Here is a 22,924-nt window from a genome sequence, read left to right on the forward strand (position 1 = left end):
TCTAAGGACCACAGAAATTATTCCCAGAAGCACATATTTGGAACCAGGTAGATAGAGGAAAAGGCACATAAAATATTTGTAAAGGCAGGTATACCAATGAAGCATTTTGCAATAAATTTGCTGTTGAACACTTGCAAATAATATGATAAATATCATTATGTACATAAGCACTACTTTATTGAACTACAATATTTAAATAAATGAAAATGAAACTATGGACCTATTTTCTTTGGACGAATTTTAAAATGCCACTAAAAAGCCTTTACAACAAAGATTCCTTACCTCACTACCCTCTTTTGTCAATTCAACTATGACATTAATTTGCAAACAGGGAAATCGAATTTAGAAAGGACGTTAATTTTCAGTTTTTTTAAAAAAAAAACAAAGTGGAACTCTACTTCTAAGGACTCAGGTTACTATCCCAGAAGTTCTTGATGAATATATTATAGTATAGACCTCCATTGCATTCAGGGAAACTGCATATTCTAACCATATCATACTTGTTTATAACTTACCTGTCTGCAAGCAGGAACACACAAAGAAATGCAGCACATGTACATGTGAAAATGTTAAAAAACCTGACATTTCACTAGCTTTCTGTCAGTATTGTCAATTTTAAATTCCATATTTATCAAAACCTCTGCACAACAGACTAAACAAATATCACAGCTCTTATGGTGTCTTATAGGAGATTTGAAATATGTCAACAGTCCAGTTCTAGTTTTTTTTAGTACAGGTATCCTGATGACAAGGATGAATAAATGATTGAATGATTTATTTTATTTTACTTTGCTTATCTGCCAGTTTTGAATAATCATGAAAATTATGATGATAAGATGAAATTTAGAGAAAACACAAACACATATGGACAAGACAAAACGCAGGCCCCATAGAGGATTGTAGTGGCTGTGAGTCCAGACACCAGAGCCTCATTAGTCTGCAACAATGCAGTCCAGGATGAACTATGTGGAAGTGAGGTTGACATTTGGGGGTCTTTAGAAACTGTCACACCTTGCACCCCGATGACAAGGATGAGATATCCTTGAAGCGTCAACAGTCTTCAAGCTTTTTATACTTTGTGGTTCATTGTATTTTTATCCTAAATTAATATGGGTACAAATATGTAATTGTTTGCACATGGCATATTCTCACATTTTGGGTAATAAAATATGTACATGATTTGTCAAATAGATCACAAAATTTGAATATGCACATAATCCAAAAAAAAAAAAAAACCTTGGTGAGATCTACCTAGTAACTTTCTATTGTAACAAGGTATATGTATTTCATGTAATCATGGCTGACCAGCTAGTTTTTAAAAAAATCAACATGAAATACTCCCTCAAAAACGCTATTACATATCCAAGGAATCTGTTAAAGACCAAAGAAAGAACATAAACTAATAGTGTGGTCCAAAACAAAATCTTGGGTATGATTATTGAAGTTTCAATTAATTTTATCATGTGATTTGCCTGGCAAGTCACTTATCCTTTACTTAATACTTAAAGTTGAATTTCTGGAGTTATTAATACAACTTCCCCTATAGAAAAAAACAGGTCATCACTAGGATTAACCCTTAACCGGGCAACCAGTGTCTATCAAACGCTGTTGCTTATATTTTTTGTCACATACCCCAAACGATACTTCCTGCGAACATGATATTTTTTGACTATGTTTTGTCTGTTTTGTCTCCCTCTTTCTTCTCATTTCACAATATTTGACTTTGTTTGATAAACAAGGTCAGGCGTAAAAAAATATTTTCCATTTCACTTCCATAAACGGGCAAGCCATGTCTGTCGGACACAGTGTACAATTGATATGTAAAGAAGTCTACTTGAATATGTATTAATGTAATATGTAAAAATATATGAGCAAATAAAATACAAAAAAATCCTCACACTACCTTCCGGCCTAACATGTTTCATATACTATGCTGCAAAAATTACAACAACATGCAATTATGATGATGATGATGTTGAATACAAGAATTATGGACATAAGAATGATGATTAGGTTACATATATCATGTTACTCGCTTGTTTCGCACAGCGATGAAACATAAAAATCGCATTAGGAAGGGCAAGATCCATTTAAAACAATGCAGCCTCTGACAGACACTGCTTGCCCGGACATGTTACAAAAATAGCTTGCCCGGATAATAGTATAATAATATACAGAATATGAAATTTCACATAAATCCATTCTCTAGTTATTGCAATGCAAGTAATTTATATTATGTAGGTCACAACACATTAAAACATATATATAATTACGTAAAATGAAATGATAACATCTTTCACCCCTTGGCATTTTGCTCAGTTCAATCAATGACTACAATGTAATTGTATAAAACTAAAACATAATTATATAAAACAAAAATATGTAACCCTATCTCTTAGCTAGGTTACTTGCTGTAAAAAAAACAACATTACAACAAACAAAATTGATATATTTAAGAACTACTTACTTTCCATTATCCTGGCACAGATTTCAGACCCTATTCCACATTGTGGCCAGCCTTGTTCCACAGTTATTAAATGGTTGGTTTTGGAAACAGATTGTGCAATTGTATTTACATCAAGTGGTCTTATTGATCGAAGATTTATAACTTCACATTCGATACCTTGCCCTGCCAACTCCTGTGCTGCAACTAATGCAAGTTCAACTGCACGTGAATGTGCAACCAGAGTAATGTGTTTTCCTGGAGAAAGAAAGAAAAAAAACAAACATTGAAACTTGTTTCCTTCCAATTTTTGCTAATAGGATCTAGAAAATATATAATCTAGAAGACAGGTTTACAGTTAACATGGTGCCAGTACATACAGTGGAACCCTGATTTTATGTTCCCAGGTATTACATTTTCCTGCATTATACATTCAATCTTGATGATCCCAACATAGCAAAGTGTTATAAAATTTTCCACGATTTTACATATTACCATATTTTAACTTTTTCAGCTTGGTCCCCAGAGAATTTTAAAATCAAGGTTTCAATCGAGGTTTCAATGTATATTACACACACTTGTCCAAGATAATATGATAACTATCACTCTGTATAATAGACTTTAAAAATACTTAAAGACTAGTTATGAATAAAAAATGTAGATAGGGAATACTCTGCCAACATACAATTCCAGTTTTGTACTACAATATCTTTGTAGAGTTGGGACCAATTAGTTTGTGGACTGGATTGGTTAATAATAGCATATCAGTATGTTTAATGATACATTTGCAGTTACTTTTAAAAATGTGATATTCCATGAATATCCTTCAACCTAGTTCCACAATTCTGCCAGTTATTGCTCTTATGAATACAAAAGTAAAATTTGTAATGTAAGTTTTTATACATACATTTTTTCCTTAAGTCCATCATAATCATGTGGTAACATACATTTATTCCTTCAGGTTGGTAACTAAAGATTTGCCAGTTACATACTCTATGTGATCAAAAGTATCCGGACACACCGAGAAACGTGTGTTTATCATAGAGGGCGACACAGTACTGCAATCTACCGCTTGGAACACATAGTCAGTGAACTCAGTAGTCTGCAGACAGTGTGAGACAGCAGTATGGGATGGTCTGAGGAACTCGCACACTTTCAACGTGGTCAGTTGGTTGGGTGCCACTTGTGTAGGAAGTCTGTGTGAGAGATTTCCACCCTCCTAAACATCCCTCTGTCCACTGTTTCCGATGTTATAGTGCAGGGATGTGTACAACCCAAAAGCGTGCAGGCCAACCTCCCATGTTGACCTCCAGAGACCATCGAGTGTTGAAGAGGGTCGTACAGCATTATCTTCAATCATCCATCGCCACCATCACACAGGAATTCCGAACTGCATCAGGATCTACTCCAAGCACCATTACTGTTTGGCGCAAGGTGCGGCTACTTGGTTTCCATGTCCGAGCAACTGCTCATAAGTCAAACATCACACAGACAAATGCCAAACTCCGCCTCGTGTGGTGCAAGGAGCGTCGAAACTGGACCATAGAACAGTGGAAAACCGTTGTGTGGAATGATGAATCACAGTACACAATGTGGCTATCCGATGGTAGGGTGCGGGTGTGGCGAATGATTGGTGAACGACATCTACCAGCCTGTATAGTGCCGACAGTGAAATTCGGAGGTGGCGGGATTACAGTGTGGTCATGTTTCTCCTGGAGGGGACTTGGCCCCCTTGTTGCTTTACATGGCAATGTCATGGCACAAGCTTACATTGACATTTTCACAGCTTTCATGCTGCCTACCGTCGAAGACCAGTTCGGGGATGACCATTGTGTCTTTCAACACGACCGAGCACCCGTCCATACTGCAGGGCATGTGGGGGAGTGGTTTGACGACAACAACGTTCCACTAATGGATGACTGGCCTGCGCAGAGTCCTGATTTGAATCCCATACAACATCTCTGGGATGTTTAGGCATGCCGACTTCTTGCTAGACCACACCGATCCACATCAATACCTCTTCTCATTTTGGCACTCTGCGAGGAATGGGCTGCCATTCCTCAGGAAACCTTCCGCCACTTGATTGAAAGTATGCCTGTGAGAGTGAATGCTGTCATCAAGGCTAAGGGTGGGCCAACACTGTATTGACTGCCAGTGTTTCTGATGGAGGGTTGCCCAAACTTGTACTTTATTTTCAGGTGGGTGTCCGGATACTTCTGATCACATAGAGTATGAGATCAGTTCACTTTCAGTTATTAATATCACTAAATTTGATGTTGCTGCTGTGTAAAAATTTCACATCAGTGCATCCGCAAGTCTTAAGTGTCATTTACCTCAATTCATAAAAAAATACCATTATAAATAATTTTGCACAGAAATAACATACTCCGACATTTTGCATACTTAGAAGAATACCATATTTACTCATGTATAATGCACACTTTTTTCAAAAATGTTTGCCCTCCAAAATCCAGACAGCCAACATGATTGATTGAATTGCTGTTTTAAGTCCAATTTATGCACAGTAAGGCTAATCGAGACTGGACGTACAGTTTAAAGTGGGATCTGAACCACTATGTGCCTCCACCGGGAATCGAACCCAGTACCCCTTGATTACAAGGTAGCAACGCTACCACTGTGCCATCAGGGAGGCCCTTGACAGCTAACATGAAACCATACATGTTTTCAGTCACTGCGTACAACACCCATATATCAACAGGCAGAAATACAAATTACCAGGATAGATTTCTTTATTAATGTTATTTTTTAAAAAAGGGTATAAAAGTGAAATGGCCATTTCCCATGCCTTTTTACTTTGTAATTGAACATTTTGCGACACCGAGAAATGCAGCACTGTTCTGGCAGAATTTGAGCATGCACCTCCCATCACATGAAATATGTATCTGCAGTATTTGTTTTGTAAGAAATAATAGAAAATAACTTCGTGAGCATGGCAAATCCGTAACATAATTTTATCTCGCTTTCTTTTTCTACAGAATAAACAAGGTGGTTTCAGAAGTGAAAGCTTTGGGATGTTAAACACAGTAAAGGGAGAGGGGGAAGGTGGTGTGGGTTGTTGACTCACTGTATACACAAAAGGATATTCTCCTCTTGGTCCACATAGCAAGAGATAACTCATTGAATAGGTATGATGTCATTCGCTCTTGATCAGCATAGTAACAGCTTTACGATATACAACTAAGAAAGCTATTTCTTGAACCTGAAATATACTGCACATTATATACAAGATATAATTGTTTGTCACTTTCCCCCCTCAAATCCCAGTGTGAGCACTATACATGCATGTGCATTATACAGAGTAAATATAGTATGTACTGTGACATTTTTCTTACGTGCATAAATTTGCATAAATAATTTGTTATAAATTTTTCTTGATGCATATACAAATCTCACAATATTTCCTCATCTCTTCGGTATGCTAATGCATCATGTCTTTGTTTTGGTATATTGGTTACTCCAGTCGTTTCTAAAGGTCTTGAACTCTCTTCCTCACTTATGTGAATTGCTTGCAAACATAACACATCAAGTCACAGGATGCTTCACACACGGTTGGATCATTGTTTCGTGTTCGTGACCTAGTTCTGCCGCGTACGTGTCTATTCACGCTGCCTGACCATGACGTGGAGGAACTTTTCCCTTTTGCAAGTTAAAGTTTTAGCTTCTAGGATCAGCATGAAGTTTTCCGCAGTGTTATGAAAGGAAGTAATTCTACATTGTGATATTTCCGAGTGAATGTACTGGTAGTACGAAGGAAAAATACTGTTTGTAAAAATCACGCCTAGCGATGCGTTTGACTTGACCCATTCGAATTGGATGAAACTGCTGCTGTCACATCGGGATCAACTTGAGTAGCCGTAGTTGGAACTCCCCATTTTGGAAGTTAGGTAACCCAATTTACCAGAACCAGATAGAACTATCCAGTCAGCAAGAAGGAAGGGTTTCATGGAGAATACACTGATAAAAGGAATGCATGTGTTTTGCTGTCCCAGAATTGATATTCCATTCGGAGACTTAGAAAACGACCACTTGTTCGAGGTATGTACTTGTTTGGTAATTTGTGTGTGAAGTGAAATTGGAACAGTGAAGTTAATTTGGAAGAGATAACAATATATAGGTGACATATGTTTCGATTGCTACTCTAAAAACACAGCTCTAGAAACTCTTCATGAAAATAGGTTGTTGGATGTGTATAAAAGTCGAGCGTCGCGATTAGTGAAAGGTGTTGAACTGCGATGTTTTTCTAAAAGTCATGTAAATTTGTCGTTTTGGCTATGTTGACCATTAAATTATTAGATTGATAGTAACGTGTCACAAATAGAACCTTCTCTTTCGGATTATTGACACTTGTAGACATGATCGTCATGAGTTTTTTGTCTGTTGTATTCGAGTGTGACAATTCTCTATTTTATTATAAGAGCACCAAATTTTGACTTATGTTGATATTCAGAAATAAAAGGCCACCAAATCACTAATGATTGAGGTTAGGACAAATGTCCCTGTAGAACGCATAATATTGAAAATTTATAGATTAAATTCTACAGGAATAATTGAATTGGAGGAATGTTGTTCTTCCTACAGACAAAATACATTGTTTGTTGTTGGTTGGAATTGTGTAATCAAAATAATCGTGAAGGATTTGTAAGAAAACAAAAGACGCTGGCACATCTATTCTTTATTGTTACAGCATTGAATTTCTCTATAATATTTGTTGAATGAGAATAACAGCCAATTACGTCATGAAGGTTGTTCTAATAAATTGGACCAATGGTCACCATTACGAATATTGTCTTCCATATTTAACCTGCAATTTGCCATCTAGGTATAAGAAACAAATAAATCGTAAATTGTGTTTTTTTCCAGTGTTGCTAAATATGTTCCTTGAATAACTGATTATAAGATAACACATACAAAATAAATGGAGAGGTTAAATACTGTAAAGGGGATTATTGTATCTAAGCAACTACTGTAATGACCTAAGTTTGTGCTCATTTTGGGGATACATATCGATATACGTCTATCATCTAATTTGGCAGATACAAGTGGATTTGTCATAGATTCGTCTGTGCCTCTTCTCTTCGTAACGCCGATCTTTCTTCTTCAACTTGAAAATGCGACATAGATCATGAAATATAGAATAATTTATCTTCGTGTGGTAAGTGTTTACTGTCTCCTTCATCATTAGTGTTTATCCGCCCTTCTGGCACATTTTCTGATCCTATTCCTGTGTTTATATATACAGTCTCAAAACAGGAGATGGGATACATGAATCTTGTCTGCTTGAGGGAGGGAAGCGTTGTCTCAAGGATAAGTGCACCTATGTGATTTTGTAGACAAACAACTGTGACGAATATTAGAGCAGACTGATTGATTTGGTTTATTTTATTTCGCATTTCTGCCACTTTTTGGCTAATCGTGAAGATGAGGATGAGTGATATGATGAAATTGATGACGGAACATCCACAAATGCCACCCATGCCCAGGGTAGAATTCGATACTGGGACCTCTGACATTGTAGCATGCCATGCTAACCACTCAGCCATGGAGGTCTGCTCCAAAAAAAGTGTCAACTGGCATTTTTTGCAAACCCCACAAAATAACCAAACTCCAGAAAATTTTGGCCAATTTCAGGGATTAAATTTCAACATTATGTTATGGTTAAGAAGGGGCTGAGCCAATATCACTTTGAACTGTTGCATATACTTTTAGCAATATTTGAAAATTGTAACAATTTAGAGCAGTTTGGAATATTTTTAAATTTTAATATTTACCCTGGGGGATAAAGGCGGTCAGGGGCATGATGCTGACCACATCACCCCCACTCACAACCGGATCAAGAAAGTGTGGGGCGTTACCCCCACACCACCTATACGCCTTCATGGCATGGTGCTAAGCACAGGGGAGCACTTTACCTTTTTTTATTGGAACTAAACCACATAAATTTAACAAAGTTGTGTTTTAAAATTTTAATATTTTCACATGAGATAATAATTTAATCACCAAACCCATTTTTCTCCATAATTCTGATGCAAACAAAAAAAAAGAAATTATTTTCTAATTTGCATATTGTGCAGCTCCCCCCCCCCCCCCCTTAATCGCACAGCTGTACAGCAGACAAATATCAGCTGGTATCAGTGATTAAAAATGTACTTCAACAAAGTTTTAACCTTTAACGCATGGCAAATTGTGATGCTGGCTAACTTCTTAGGATTGGAGGTTTTCAATTATACTTTGCTGCATAAAAAAATAAATTCATGTTAAAGGGAATAAAAAATGCAGGCAGAGGCCACCAAAATTAATCGAACAATTACAAGTAAGTTTTGCGGAATATTTTTAGTACTCGCGTACATATTCTAAAAAAAATTAAATTAAGTTAAATTCAATTAAAACAATAAAATTAAAAAACAGAAGATAGAAACCGTATTGTCTTAGAGATGAAATTGGTATTGTTTTACCAAATGACAGAATTCTCAGTGGTAGTGATTTTAATAATTTTATCTCCCAATAATGAGACTTAACAAAAGAAGAATAAAAAAATTGAAATTTTACCAAACAAAAATCGCATTTGGAATACTGCAATGTCACCACAATACAACAAAGTGAATTAAAAATCTCATATGTAGCACTGTTAAATTTCTACAATCACATGATGTCAAGGTGAAAATAGATCAATACTTTTGAGAGAAAGATATTAATTAATAATGCACCTAAGAAACAGTATTCTATCAAATATTCTGAGAAATTCAGTTCCTGGATGCTAATCACATGAGCTTTGCAGGACATCACCATGAAAGACCCATCTTTGATGTTATATGGAACCTGTCCAAATATTTTGAAAAAAGCTCTACAACATTATTTCTTTAAAATATCATAATTTGGGGGAAATATTGAATTCGAGCTATCCCACCACATAGATCAATAAACACACATGCTTAAAATAGTTGGTGCTCATAGTAATAACATGTACCTACAATTCTCCAAACATTCAGTACTTGCCCTTGCATAATGGGGTGGGGGTAATTAAAAAAGTATGCTTGGTAATTAGAAAAAGTGCTATGCTTCAGTCTGAGAAGAATTTGCAATGTCCTCCGTCGAGAAAGGTGCCTACTACACTTGCACGAGTACGTCAGCGGAGGTGCAAGACAACTAGCTTGGCAACGACCAATCAGTAGTACCAAACGCACTGCAAAGTTTTACCCATTACTCTAACCTTTTCTCTAGCGGTTGCATGAGTCTCTATTTCACTCAGGGTTCAGGAAAAAGTACACTGTCTAAAGTTGGAGAAAGTTTAATAACTGTAGCTGGATACACTTATGCAACTGTAAACATTGTAAGTTTAGCACACGCCCATGTAGGATATTACACTCACTTGGCCAATATATTGCCACACAATGGGGGTAGAATGGCTTCTGCAAACTGTCGTAAACTGGGAACAGATACACTGCTGCTGCTGCCCTCTGGAATCGTATCCTTAGCTCCAACAAACATCAGGAAAGTGCAGTCCTTTACTAGCGCAGACTTCTGTAGCTGCAGACTTTTTACAGGAAACTGTTGGCTTTTGGGGAGCAAGGGCATCTATTAGTGTCACCCTCATGATAACCGTAGTATTTTATCTGACCTGTAATTTTACCTTATGGACGGTTGCCTAGAAACCCAATGCCACACTACCCTGGCAGGGTGCCGCAGGTTGATAGGGGAGGAAACCTCTAGCAGCAAGCGGAGCGGGGTCCTCTCACTCTAACATGGAGTTTATCTCTCTCGCCAATAAGTGGAGTGGGATATCTCTCACTCGAAAGTGGAGTGGGTTCTCTTGCCAGTGGCAGAGTTCAACCTCTCTCACTGATAGGCGGAGTGCAGCTTCTCTCACCCACAGGTGGAGGACAACTTCTCTCGCAAGAGCGGAGAGCACCTTCCTTCATTAGGATGCTTGGCCTCTCGCAAGAGTGGAGTGCTCCTTCTTCAAGGTCAGTTTTGTAAGAGAGATCTTATGGTGAGCTGAAATGAAAGCCAACCGTGCTAGAGCAGGCAAGGTCATTTCTACAGCAGACGATTGAACTACGTGCTCAAGGCACAAACTATAAATGCATATTATAATTGACTGATTGATTGATTTGGTGTTTTAAGTCCACTTTATGCACAGTAAGGCTAATCGGGACTGGACCTACAGTTTAAAGTGGGATCCGAACCACTTGTGCCTCCACCGGGTATCGAAACCGGGACCCCTTGATTACAAAGCGACGACGCTACCACTGCGCCATCGGGGAGGACCCACATATTATAATATTAAACATGTGCTAAACGTTAATAATAAACAATTATAAGATAAAATGATACATATTCCTTGCGACCATGCAGGGCCTTATTAACATTACAAATCAGCATAACATGCTAACACAGAGCACCTGACCTCATTATCAATAGATCGTAACACCATTTACAATGAATGGTTAACACAAATAATGTTGACAGAATTAGCAATTAACATGGAATAATAACACTCAGAAACTAAATAATTGTGATGACCTCGCAGGATCATTACAAATTGTTCCTGAAAATTGGTTGTTGCATAGGCTCTTTGGATGCTAGTCACTTGAAATTTGCAGGGAATCACCACGAAAGACCCACCTTCCTAATCATGTCTCTGTGTTCAAATATTTTGGAAAAAATAAAAGCCAAAAATTCACATTTTTCAGGAAAAGTTGGAATTTATGCCTATCCCACCAATCCCTAATAGACACACATGAAAAAAAAATGGTTTGTACTCACAATACTAACATCTACCTACAATCCACCAAAGATAAAGTGCTTTCTCTTGCATAATAAGGTGGAGGTAATGAAAAAGTTTACTTTGTAAATGGAAAAAGTGAACAGTCTCAATCAGAGAAGTATTGTTCTGGAAAATTGGTTGTAGCAATCTGTGGATGCTAATCACTTGAGAGTTATCAGGAATCACCATGATTCAATATCATGTGCCCCTGTCTCAATATATTTTTGAAAAATTCCAAAAGAATCATTTTTTTGAAAAAAATCAAAATTTTCAGGAAATTTTGGAATTCTGGCCTCTCCTGCAAGGCCCATAACAGGTGCACATCTCTTACCATTCTAGAACATCAGCTATTTGATGAAAAATGAGCAGCAGTACAAAATTCAGAGCTACTGCTGGATTGCTATTCATTAGAAGAATTCACAACAGTACCATTTAATAAATAAAATAGAGAAACGCTTCAATAGCTGCATAATTCAGCAATTCTTGAACATATGCTAATTACATACCTGGTCGTTCGATTTTTGCTTTTCCTATAGGAATAACAAAGTCTTTCGACATAGCTTCGTCAGACATTTCGTATAAGTTCCCGTATAAAATTTCATTCTCTAAGGATACAACTGGATCAGGATCTCTTATAGCTGACTTCAACAGACCTTTAGCATCTTCTGATGAATATGGTGAAATAACCTGAAATGTTAGTGTTACATAATATGTATCACCTCAAAGTTACTTTACGTACTTAAAAAAAATAGTATAAATTTCTCTGACTGTAGCAGTCAAAAATATTAATACCTATTATTTATGCAACCCAACTTGCTCATGAGCAATTGAATTAATATGAACAATACTACTAAATCACAATAAAGATTTTAATTTTTCACTAATTTGGTAACAACTGCCCAATAATGACAACTAATTACACAAAAATTTCAGCACGATTCAAAAGTTTTCCTTAATTAACAACAGTGTCATCATAAAATTAAATATTAAAATATGTGACTTGAATTGTAAATATTAAGACATTGACAGAGTAATCTAATTTGGATTGTAATATGCACAGACATCATTATCGCACATTTTTTCCCAACAGTGCTACAAAATTAACTGTACAAAATATTGTAACAAAAATAAACAAAACGGTTCCATTTGACTATTCTCAGCATAAAAAATATCATATCCAATGCAATACTGGTTGATTCTCACATATTCTTCTAATTTAAAGTGTAGAAAAGAACCATGTAGCACAATTCTTTACTATTAGTGATTGATCCTTTGTAAAATCCACATATCAGTTTTCTTACCTTTAAACCAGGACAATGACCATACCAAGCTGCAAAGCACTGTGAATGTTGTGCCGCAACACCAGCTGCTGCTCCATTGGGTCCTCGAAACACTATTGGAACATTTACCTAGTTAAAGAAATAACTGATATGTAGAAAACCAATGCTTGTTCAATCAATTGCAACTATAAAGAATAACCAATATCACTGAACAGACGTTAGCCAACAATGTTTTGGAATGAAGATGTAACATATTGAATCTAATGTAAGCTGCTTAAATCTGTATTACAAGTAATGGTATTTTTCGAATAAAAAATATTGTTTTCGTACTTATGCAAAATACTCAGAATTATTAAATGAAAAACCAATGCATTCAAATACAAGTTACAAGTGAATTGAAATATTTGGAAGTACCAAATATGATAGTCAAAGATTGAATTGAATCTAGTTTCATGCTAAATAATAGGGCAAATTAACAGACAGTATCAACGAACAAAAATTTGAAGAATTGGATGATCATACAATATAGGCCTTGAGCCAGGCAAGTTTTCAGTACCACTTGGGGGGGATGGGTTCTCATATGATTTTTTGGTAAGGTTAGGATGCCTAAAGATGGAAAATATATGATAGCATGTAATAACTCTGTGCTTTCTGTGTGTTATCACTCCATTCCCAAGATACCTTGATGTAAATGGAAAGTTACTGATAATTTTTAATATTGTGACTTTTACTATTAGAAATAACAATTATAGTAATTTTGACAAATTAATAATGATGATAATAATAATTATGATTATAACAATTACAAAAATTAAAATATATCAATATTTTAATAATTTAATTAACAAGTTGGACGTTGATTTAACACCAAATTTAGGTTTCCGCTGGCTATTTGCTCATCATTAATGTCGATACACCTGACTTGACAACTGACGTGCGCAGCTGTGAGGATGACAGTAGCCGTCCGAAGATAGTGTAAGAGTTCATGGAGGAACGTGGGCAAGTGATTACAATGCCAGAATCGATGGCATGGAGAGTCACATGAAAGACTGAAGCTGGACAGACGCAGTGAGAGACCTTGGAGTGTCTCAAAGTGTCATTTCCCGCCTGTAGATTCAGTTCCAAATAAACTGGAAATGTGTAACGAAGGTAAGGTCAAGGCCATTGGGTAGCAACAACAGCAAAACACGACTGGTACCTTTTGTTAACAACCTGTTGAAACAGACGACAGAATGCAAATGAACTACAACATGCCCTTCTCACAGCAACAGGGTGCAGGTTATATCTCAAACTATCTTCAATCGCCTTTGTGAAGGTGGCCGCATGACACTGTGAAGTTTTCAACCCATAGTAGAAACTTGGCTGAGGAACATCGCAATTGGAGCCACACGGAATGGAGTTGAGTGCTGCTCTCCGGTGAGTAGGGGTTCAGTTTCCAGCCTGGCAATAGACGTGCCTAATCTGGAGGGAATATGGAAAATGCAGAAACCCTGCTTTTGTGTAAGAAACATTCCAAAATGGAGGTGCTGGTTTGATGGTATGGGCTGGAATCAAAATTGTGGGACGTACAGACCTCCACATTATCCAAAATGGCAGTTTGATGGTCCCTGTTATAAGGACGAGATCATCAGACCTCTATCCATGCCGTGCGCAGATGCAATTGGTGATCACTCTCTTTTCATTGATGATAATTCTTGTCCTCATAAGAGTTCTGTTAGTGGACAACATGCCAGAGGACAAGAGAATTCAGAGTATGGACTTAAATCTCATTGAGAATGTCTTGGATGTGCTTGTTAAAAGCATTGTAGGTAGGTCGACACCTCCCTCAACCCTTCTAGAGCTGAAGATTGCCCTAAGTGAAGAGTTTCGATGAATCCCCCAAGCTCTCATCAATCATCTAATCGAGTCCATGCTGCACAGATGTTACTTGGGTCCATTTCTGAGTTGTTCGATTGCTGCATACATTGCTCTATCGTGACTCAAATCATGTGAGCATTGGGTCAAGGGACTGTAGGGTCTTTCTCTTACCTGTACTAATCCATACTCTACTGTATCTTCTCTCTGAATGTTCATTCAGTTGCATAAACATTGGTTGTATATTGTTTTCGTCTAGTTCTTTCTGTTCCTCTCTTGATCCCTCCATTGTTTTGCGCAGCGTACTTTGAAATTGATAGTCTTGTGAATAATCCACCCATTAAGAAGTTTCATGGTCCAGTGAAAATGAATAATAAACCATGTCTAATATATCCAAGAAGATGGCAGTGGACAGCAATGGGAAGTCAATTTATCAGATGAGCCACTATTTGGTAGAATTATTGTGAGAGGACAGAATCAGAATCTTCAAATGGACCTTCTCTTAGAACCTTCATCATGGGTTTTAGCAACTCCAGAAGATATGTTATGAAAGACAAATAAATTTACTTTAGAGACATACTTGCAGAAAAATGTTATCTAGGGTTACCAGATTGCTGTAAGGGAAATGTAGGACATGGTGTCCCAAAATGTAGGACACAAAACATTCTCAATAAATAATACATATTACTACAGAGCATGTTAGAAAGTAGTTGAAAAATTACACTTTTCAGTTTTAAAAAATTGAATTCTTAATGAATATTTAAATGCAAAATTTCAAGACTTGCAATCATACTAATCAATGAACCTCTTACTACATGATTTAAGTGGTACAGAGGAGACAATTTTTATCAAAATTTCAGGTTTAGTCAAACTATATTTATGTTAGAGTGGACAGTCACACTCTTTGAAATTATAGGGACAAGTAACAGACATTTTACAGACTTTATGAAAAAATAATTTCTCTCATTAGTCTGTTGGGCTGATGGTAATAAAAGTACTCTCTGAACATTTGAATTATGACCTGTAATGTTAAACAAATATTCAGCAATTACCGTAATTTAAAATTCAAGAAGTTTAAAGTTCGAGAAGTTTCATCTTGGGTAGTCTTTAGTTCAATAACAGGGTGTCTACCAAAATAACACATCCACAATTCTTGACTTTTTCTGGACTTTTCTAGACCTTTTTCCAGTCTTTCTTAATGTTTATTTATCCGACCCCTACTTAGGTAAAATTGGAAATTAATAATTAAGAAAATAAATATTTATTTATTGAAAACCCCTACCCAAGGGCCAGTTAAGATGAAAACTGAAGCTGACTTTAAGAAGAGAATTAGATCTGCTTTCTCGTATTAATGCATCCTGAACTGTGTTTGGCAGACGAGCAAGGCTTTGGCGTCTGGACTGAAGCCAGTATAATCTTATGTGGGGCTCGTGTCGGTTGTCCCTATATGTTTGTGACTGTCCCTTCATCAATCTTACCTTACCGCCATTCATTATCATTTTCACAATTAACCAAAGGGACAGAAAAAAGGTAAGTAAAATAAACTAAATCAACCAATCAGTCATTATGATAGCAAAAATTCTTGACCACAAGAATAATTTATTGCCTTTGTATTGACTTCTTGACCTATTTGTTGGTTTCTTTACTTTTTCTTGACTACCATGGCTTTCTTGACTGGTAGACACCCTGAATAACTTTGTTCTCTATACCCCTGCTTTACAATCAAATTATATTGAATAAGAATGGCAACACCTTGTTCCATCAGTATAAACCCTAAGGCAAGAGATTCTGCTCAGGCATTGAACAGTGACGATATCAGAAAGTGGTCCCAAAACTTTGTTCATAAAGTGCTTCCGTTTTTCCGTATTTTTAATAGCAGGACAAACTTTTTTCTTTTTGGGCAATGACTGAATCAAAATAAATTTCACTATTGAGTTTGGAAGCGCAGTCCATAGACATGTAACTTGCATGATTTTTTTTCTGTTACCTACTTTCCTAATTAATATTATGTGATGTTCAAAATGTAGGACATTTATGATATTTTTCAAATTCCTCCCGGAAGCCGGGCATAAGGCTAAAATGTAGGACATGTCCGGGAAAATCTGGATGTCTGGTAACCCTAATGTTATCCCTCCTGAGGAAATATCTGGAAATTCAGCCACGGCCATTGATGGTATGGCTCTTACAGTATTCAGAGAGTAAAAGAAGAGGAGTCAAACTTTGGTGAGGTCTATCTGCCTTGTCCATGGCTTTGCGGGAAGGAAATATGAGTCCAAGAACTGATGTTGTGTTTGATATGTACAATGAGACGTCAATAAAGGACAGTAAAAGAACAATCAGAAGGGAAGAACTCGAGCACCAGTCACAAAGTATCTCATCTTCCCAGATTGTCAGAAAGTGATGGAAATTCCTCAGTCTCATAATGAATAAAACAACTCTCATTGTATGTCTTCTTAACGAATGTAGGAAAACAGAGAATTTTGTAAAACTTTTGAATAAAACACTGTTCGCGAACTGTGGAGATACATGATGCAAATCCACATCTGAAGGGAGCTACAAAGTACCCGATCTCAACAGTACACAAGTAGAAGTAATGGGGAAATTGGAGTTCTCATGCTTGCTGTATGCGCCAAAAAATTCCATACATTATGTGAATGATTTGGGATGTCATGTATTCTGTGCAAAGAAGGGCAAGGTAGACATTTGGAGGAACTGCCTCAAGAAACATGCCTAATGTGTGAATTATCAAGGCACTATAAGCAAGAGATGTCTTCTGAATGATCCATGTAAACATAATCCAACTGGGAGAGGATGACATTGAAATAACACGATGGAGCAGAGCAGCTGGCAAGAGATTGGTCGGAGTGGTAGCTAGCACCTCAAACTGTGTTAGATCTACTAGCTTGCAACTCCATTAGGAACTTCAAACTACCAACGTGTCTCTTCTGTGTAAGTAACATCAAGTGCACTGACAAGTGCAGACTTCCCTCATGTAATAATCAATGAGTAATGAATGACTAGAGGCACATATTTTTGGTAAATAAAAAAGCAAAATTTCGGTACAAAAACGGAGTCAATTTCGGTTTCGAAAGCGGTAAATAAAATAAAATATCGGTGTTATAGCGGTGAAAAATTGGATGAAAAGTGGTATATAAAAATACATTTTTGTTTTAAAATTGTGAATATAATGCTAAATTTGATTTAAAAACTACACTTCTTCCACAGAATTAACATTTCACTTCTAATAGCCCATTTATGTAGTTATCAGAGTATTAAGTATTTCTGTGTAAAGGAGTCCATTTTTGCTTCTCCAATATTAACAGCAGAATTAATCAATATTCCGGGAATTGGATAACTCTCAGGATAATTCAGACCTCAGAAGGTGTCGCGTCGGTGAATAAACTTTAAATTTCGTGTTTAAGAGTTAATTTCGCTTTTTGCAGTTCATTTCGCATTATTTCGTGACAAAACATGGTCACAAAATGCATCTCAAACCTTTCAAAAACATGAAAAATTAACACTACAATGTGTTTTTTCAAATTTCGTTTTTTTGTCAAAAACGAAATATGCATGCCCCTAGTAATGACACCTATTCTTATGATGATGAATGAAAATAATGAAATTTTGTTTATGTTCAATCATAACATACATGCATATGTAAGATTTAACAACTATTATTATTGAAAATTGTAAGCAAAATTATGCATTTAATGCCAGCATATAAGGAATAAAATAAATTTTATTATTATTATTATAAGGATTATATTAATATTTTTGCACTAAATAATTATAATTATTGTAAAATGATATTCAGTGTAATCAGTCTGTTGAAATTAAGTTTATTTATTCAAATATTGTGATGACTTTATATGCTATTTATAAAAAATATGAAAAACCATTATTTTTCGGCTATGGTTACTAAGTCAATAATATTAGATGAAAAGCAAAGAGTTATGAGGTGCTATCACCCATTTTCCATCTCTAGGCATGCAGACTTTGCAAAAAAATCATATGAGAACCCATCCTCCCCCCCCCACCAAGTGGTACCAATCACCTAAATTTGAGGTCCTGGCTCATGGACTAAATACAACTGACTGATATTTCTTAGTGTGTGTATGTATGTATTTGATATTGACGATTATTTATATATCTGATTTCTTTAAATATAAGGTCATTCGATAAGTAATATAAAGTTTTTCATGATAAAAATGATACTCACTGTGGCATGTCATAATGTTGTAGTCCTATATTTCACCAAGTTCAACTTGGCCTATTCAACCTCCGTTGTGCGTTTCAGGAGTCTTTTTGGAGAGACTAGTTATGGGAGACGAGAAATTGGTTTTGATTTTTTTTTAAATTTACTTCATGTAGCTTTCTGCCATTTTTTGCTAATTGCACTAATAAATGAGATGTGGAAAATTCAGCACAAACTGTAGCACTTCAGTAGCTTACTAAAGATAATGATCCCATTAACTTTCAACAGTACTGCTACAACCCAGAAGTGTCCTTGACTCTACCTGCATCATGGCAAATTCAAAATTTTGCCCCAAAGAGATCAACTTATGTGATAGGAAACATATGGCACAATCACTTCTGTTATGGAAACAAATCATTACAATATATAGGTCTATTGCAAATAGTTGTAGCTGGTCCCATGGCAGAGTGGTTAGCACATTGTGCTATGATGCCAGGGATCCTGGGTTCGAATCCCAGCCTGGGCATGGATGTTTGTGAATGTCCATTCATCAATTTCATCAAATCATCACTCATCCCCATCTTTGCAAATTAGCCAAAAGTGGCACAAAAGGCAAAGTAAAATAAACCAAATCAAATTATAAAAAAATACCAATAGTTGTAGTCTCTTTGCAATACTGTGCAGAAATGTCCAGCACTCATTAATCATAAAGACACTGTTTTCCACGAGGACAATGTAAAAACCACTATAGACATTTTATCATTTCTTAAGAGAGCGGACATTTCAAGATAAAGTAGTAGTTTGCATTAACTTCTATTTGTGATGAAGCTGGTAATCACAACAATGTCTTCTTTGTGCATGGTATATTTTTGATTTTTCAAATAGTACATTTTATATGTTGAATTAAAATAGAAAATATCATAAGACAGCTACACACAATTACTAATATTACAGTCAAAAATATTTCAACGGTTTCTTAAAATATACATTTTACTGTTTACTTTTTTTTATTTTTGTAAATTATAGAATGATGTATTTAGTGCCAATCAAGGAATGACAATGACCATCAGAGCATGGCTCAGCACATTTTTTTTATGTAAAACAAAATTATTTATCATAATAGCAAACATATGTACTTCTTTTCCTGCAACATGAATAGTAATAAAAATGAGATTGCATAAATGTATGCATAACAGAGGATGATGGATGTTTCCATTCTTGTATAAAATTAAGCCCATAGTTATTTTTCCATTGCTACTGACATTACTTATAATTACAACTCACTATGTGCATATGTATAATTTATTGCCATTTAAAAATATACTTTTGCCATGCTAATGGAAATTTCCCACCAACCCTACTACAAATACCACCCCAATAAGTGAATGTGTGTGTGTTTGCATACATAATACACACACATGCCAATGAGAGAACAGAATTATAGTACATTTATTGTAAATAAGCTGGTAGCAACAAACTTGTTATCAAACTTGAAACTTACCCTTCCTGCAGACATGTAAAATGTTTTTGCAGCTGAATTTATGACTTGATCTATGGCTTGCATTGAGAAGTTAAATGTCATGAATTCACATACTGGGCGAAGTCCAGCCTGAAAAATAAAATTGTTTTGTAAAAAATTATCCCCCTGGCTTTTGGTAGCACATTAAATGAGTATTTAACCACTGGGTAGGTAGAAATGTATTATAAATTCCTGAAGTTGATACTTCAATTACTTGTAATAACTTTTTGCTCTCTATAGGGTAGCTGCAAGCAGTGGCGTAGCAAGGGGCAGGTGAAGTGGGCGACCTCCCGGGGCCTCGCATCCATGTGGTTGATACGAAAAATGTAATAAATAGAAGTGAGAAGAAACTATTGTGGGGAACATTGTTTTCATTGAAAAAAAAATCTTATGCCAGCACAATTAAACTATGGTTAGAAAGTAATATATTTAAATTAAATTATACGTATTAGCAATAATTATTAAAATTACGAACATGTCTAAATGTGAGTTAACAAAAAAAAAAACATTTTCACAACACAACTTCAGATTGAAAGAAGTCGAGACAGGGATTAAAAAGAATGGACTGTCGTGATTAAATTGGGATGTCTTGTAGACTTGCATCAATGGTTTAAAACAAAAAATAATCAATGGGGTCTGCCTCTCTCTCTCTCAAAACAACCCATTCATGTATGCAAGGACAAAATCGAAATTCTTGCACAATCTGAAAAATCGTCATTGTCATTTTTGTAGGTTTCTTCACATTATATTTCATAGTTTGAGGGGGCATGGTCCATTCCCCTGGGTACGAGCCTGTCAGAATTCAGCTCCCAGAAAACAAGAAAAAGACATTTTTTAGGGTGAGTGAAATTATTAAATATCATTTTCATCAGTGATTTATTATTATTACCATATTTACTCATATATAATGTGCACTTTTTTTAAAAAATTTTTGACCTCAAAAAAGATGGTGCATATTATGCACGGAATAATTCGGACAGCCAACATGAAACCGTAACAGGGTCATTCCATGATTTTGTGATACTTGCACTGATTTTTCATGTCTATGGAACCCTATCATGTTATATATTGTTCTAAAGCTTAAATTCTACAGTTTCTGAATATGGGAACAGTATTCCATTCAAGATGGCAACACTAATGTGCAATGTTGTTGAAAAAAGCTCATCACAAAATCAAGGAACGTTCTGATTTTTATGGTACTTTGGATGAAAGAAAAGATAAGGAAAATATTAAAATGTATTACTGGCCAAACAATATGACATGTATGGAGTGCGTAAATGTCTTAATGGAAGAAATTGTGTGCTGCTAACTGTTAGTTTGAGGGTCCTGAATGTGCCTCATATAGTTGTTACGTTAGCCACGGAAGAAGCATATTTTAAAGTTTTCATTAGAAAAATGAAAGCAGGAATGAGAACAACTCTTACACCAAAGTTAGAGTCTAAATATAACCAATAAATGACCTCATAAACTATATTTGGAAATATCGCTTCGAAGCACCAATAAAAGCTGACTAATATAACATCAATGTGGCTAATATGTATATAGGCCCTACAACACTGTTATTTTAGACAAATTTGCTGGCCCCTTGATCAGCATAGCTGCATCTTTAAGACCTACAGCTAAGAAAGCCATTTCTTGGACCTGAATTGTACTGTGCATTATACATGAGATATAATTGTTAGTCGCTTTTCCCCATCAAAAACCAGGGTGCGCATTATACACGCACGTGCATTATACACATGTAAATACGGTATTTAAATATGATAAATTGGTGACGTATCACTGAAGATTTTGTATCAATTCACATTGAGATTTCAAACTTAAAGTACGGATGGGGCCCTCACATTCTAATCTCGCCCAGGGCCTTGTGATATGTTGCTATGCCACTGGCTGCAAGCTGCAATTTGAATGAACCACTGAAATGGCAAGAATGGACAACAGGTGCATTTACAGCAAAAATGGTGATCATTCACAAAAAAATTGGTACAATTATTTGTTTTATTTTAGTTCACTTTTCTGCTACTTTTGGCTAATCACAAAGATGAGAATGAATGGTGATGAGATCGAAATCATGAGAGGACAAACACATGTGAATTGAATTGTTGTTTTAAGTTCACTTTATGCACAGAAAGACTAATCAGGACTAGACCTACAGCTTAAAGTGGGATCTGAACCAACCACTGTGCCTCCACTGGGTATCAAACCCAGGACCTCCTGGTTTACAAGGCGATGACATTACTTACCACTAAGCCATCAAGGAGGCCCCTTCCAAAACATATGGACAGGACACAACATGGCGCCCACAGAGTATTATTCAGGATTTGAGTCCAGGTGCCAGTGTCTTGTTAGTCTGCAATAATTCAGTCTAGGATGTACTACTTGAAAGAGGTTGACATTTGGGTGCTTCCAAGAAAGTCACCCCCTTACATCCGAATTGATAGGTTTAAAAAGAGGTTTATTCATATCAGTTTACCAGCAATATATCAGGGGGAAAATACGCAAAAAAGTAGATTTATTTTTGCTGAACTGTTAAGCCAATACCTTACATAGATTTAAGGAATGGAACAGCCAGAAAAAATTAAGAAATAAAACAACTGCTACCTTCTCATTTCTAGTGGGTCTAGTATCAGTTCTTATGAACTGGAAGAAAATATCAGCAAATTGACTGTGTTTGTTTAAAAAGAAAAGAAAAAAAAACATTTTACCCATTTTGGCCAAATACCCAGGGCACCCCAAAATATATACTGGTAAATATCCCAACACCAGTCCCAAATAGCCAATTTGAGCATCAAGTTTTGTTTTTTTTAAAAAAATACAGACGTACAAAAAAGTCATATGATAACTACAG

At 36.0% G+C, this 22,924-nt stretch overlaps 1 protein-coding gene across 1 annotated transcript in view; it reads right to left on the bottom strand.

Annotated features, from left to right (window-relative positions):
* The window catches only part of LOC145984043 (pyruvate dehydrogenase E1 component subunit beta, mitochondrial-like), a 41,748-nt gene that overhangs the window by 12,131 nt on the left and 6,693 nt on the right, over nucleotides 1–22,924 (bottom strand). The window contains exons 4-7 of the mRNA XM_083117383.1: nucleotides 20,059–20,166; nucleotides 12,530–12,637; nucleotides 11,735–11,915; nucleotides 2,468–2,701 (exon numbers count right to left, since the gene is read on the bottom strand). Of these exons, the coding sequence (XP_082973509.1) occupies nucleotides 2,468–2,701; nucleotides 11,735–11,915; nucleotides 12,530–12,637; nucleotides 20,059–20,166 (631 nt within the window). The remainder of the gene's footprint in view (nucleotides 1–2,467; nucleotides 2,702–11,734; nucleotides 11,916–12,529; nucleotides 12,638–20,058; nucleotides 20,167–22,924) is intronic.

Source organism: Lepisma saccharinum, chromosome 2, assembly GCF_977018435.1.
Source record: "Lepisma saccharinum chromosome 2, izLepSacc3.1, whole genome shotgun sequence".
Taxonomy (NCBI): domain Eukaryota; kingdom Metazoa; phylum Arthropoda; class Insecta; order Zygentoma; family Lepismatidae; genus Lepisma; species Lepisma saccharinum.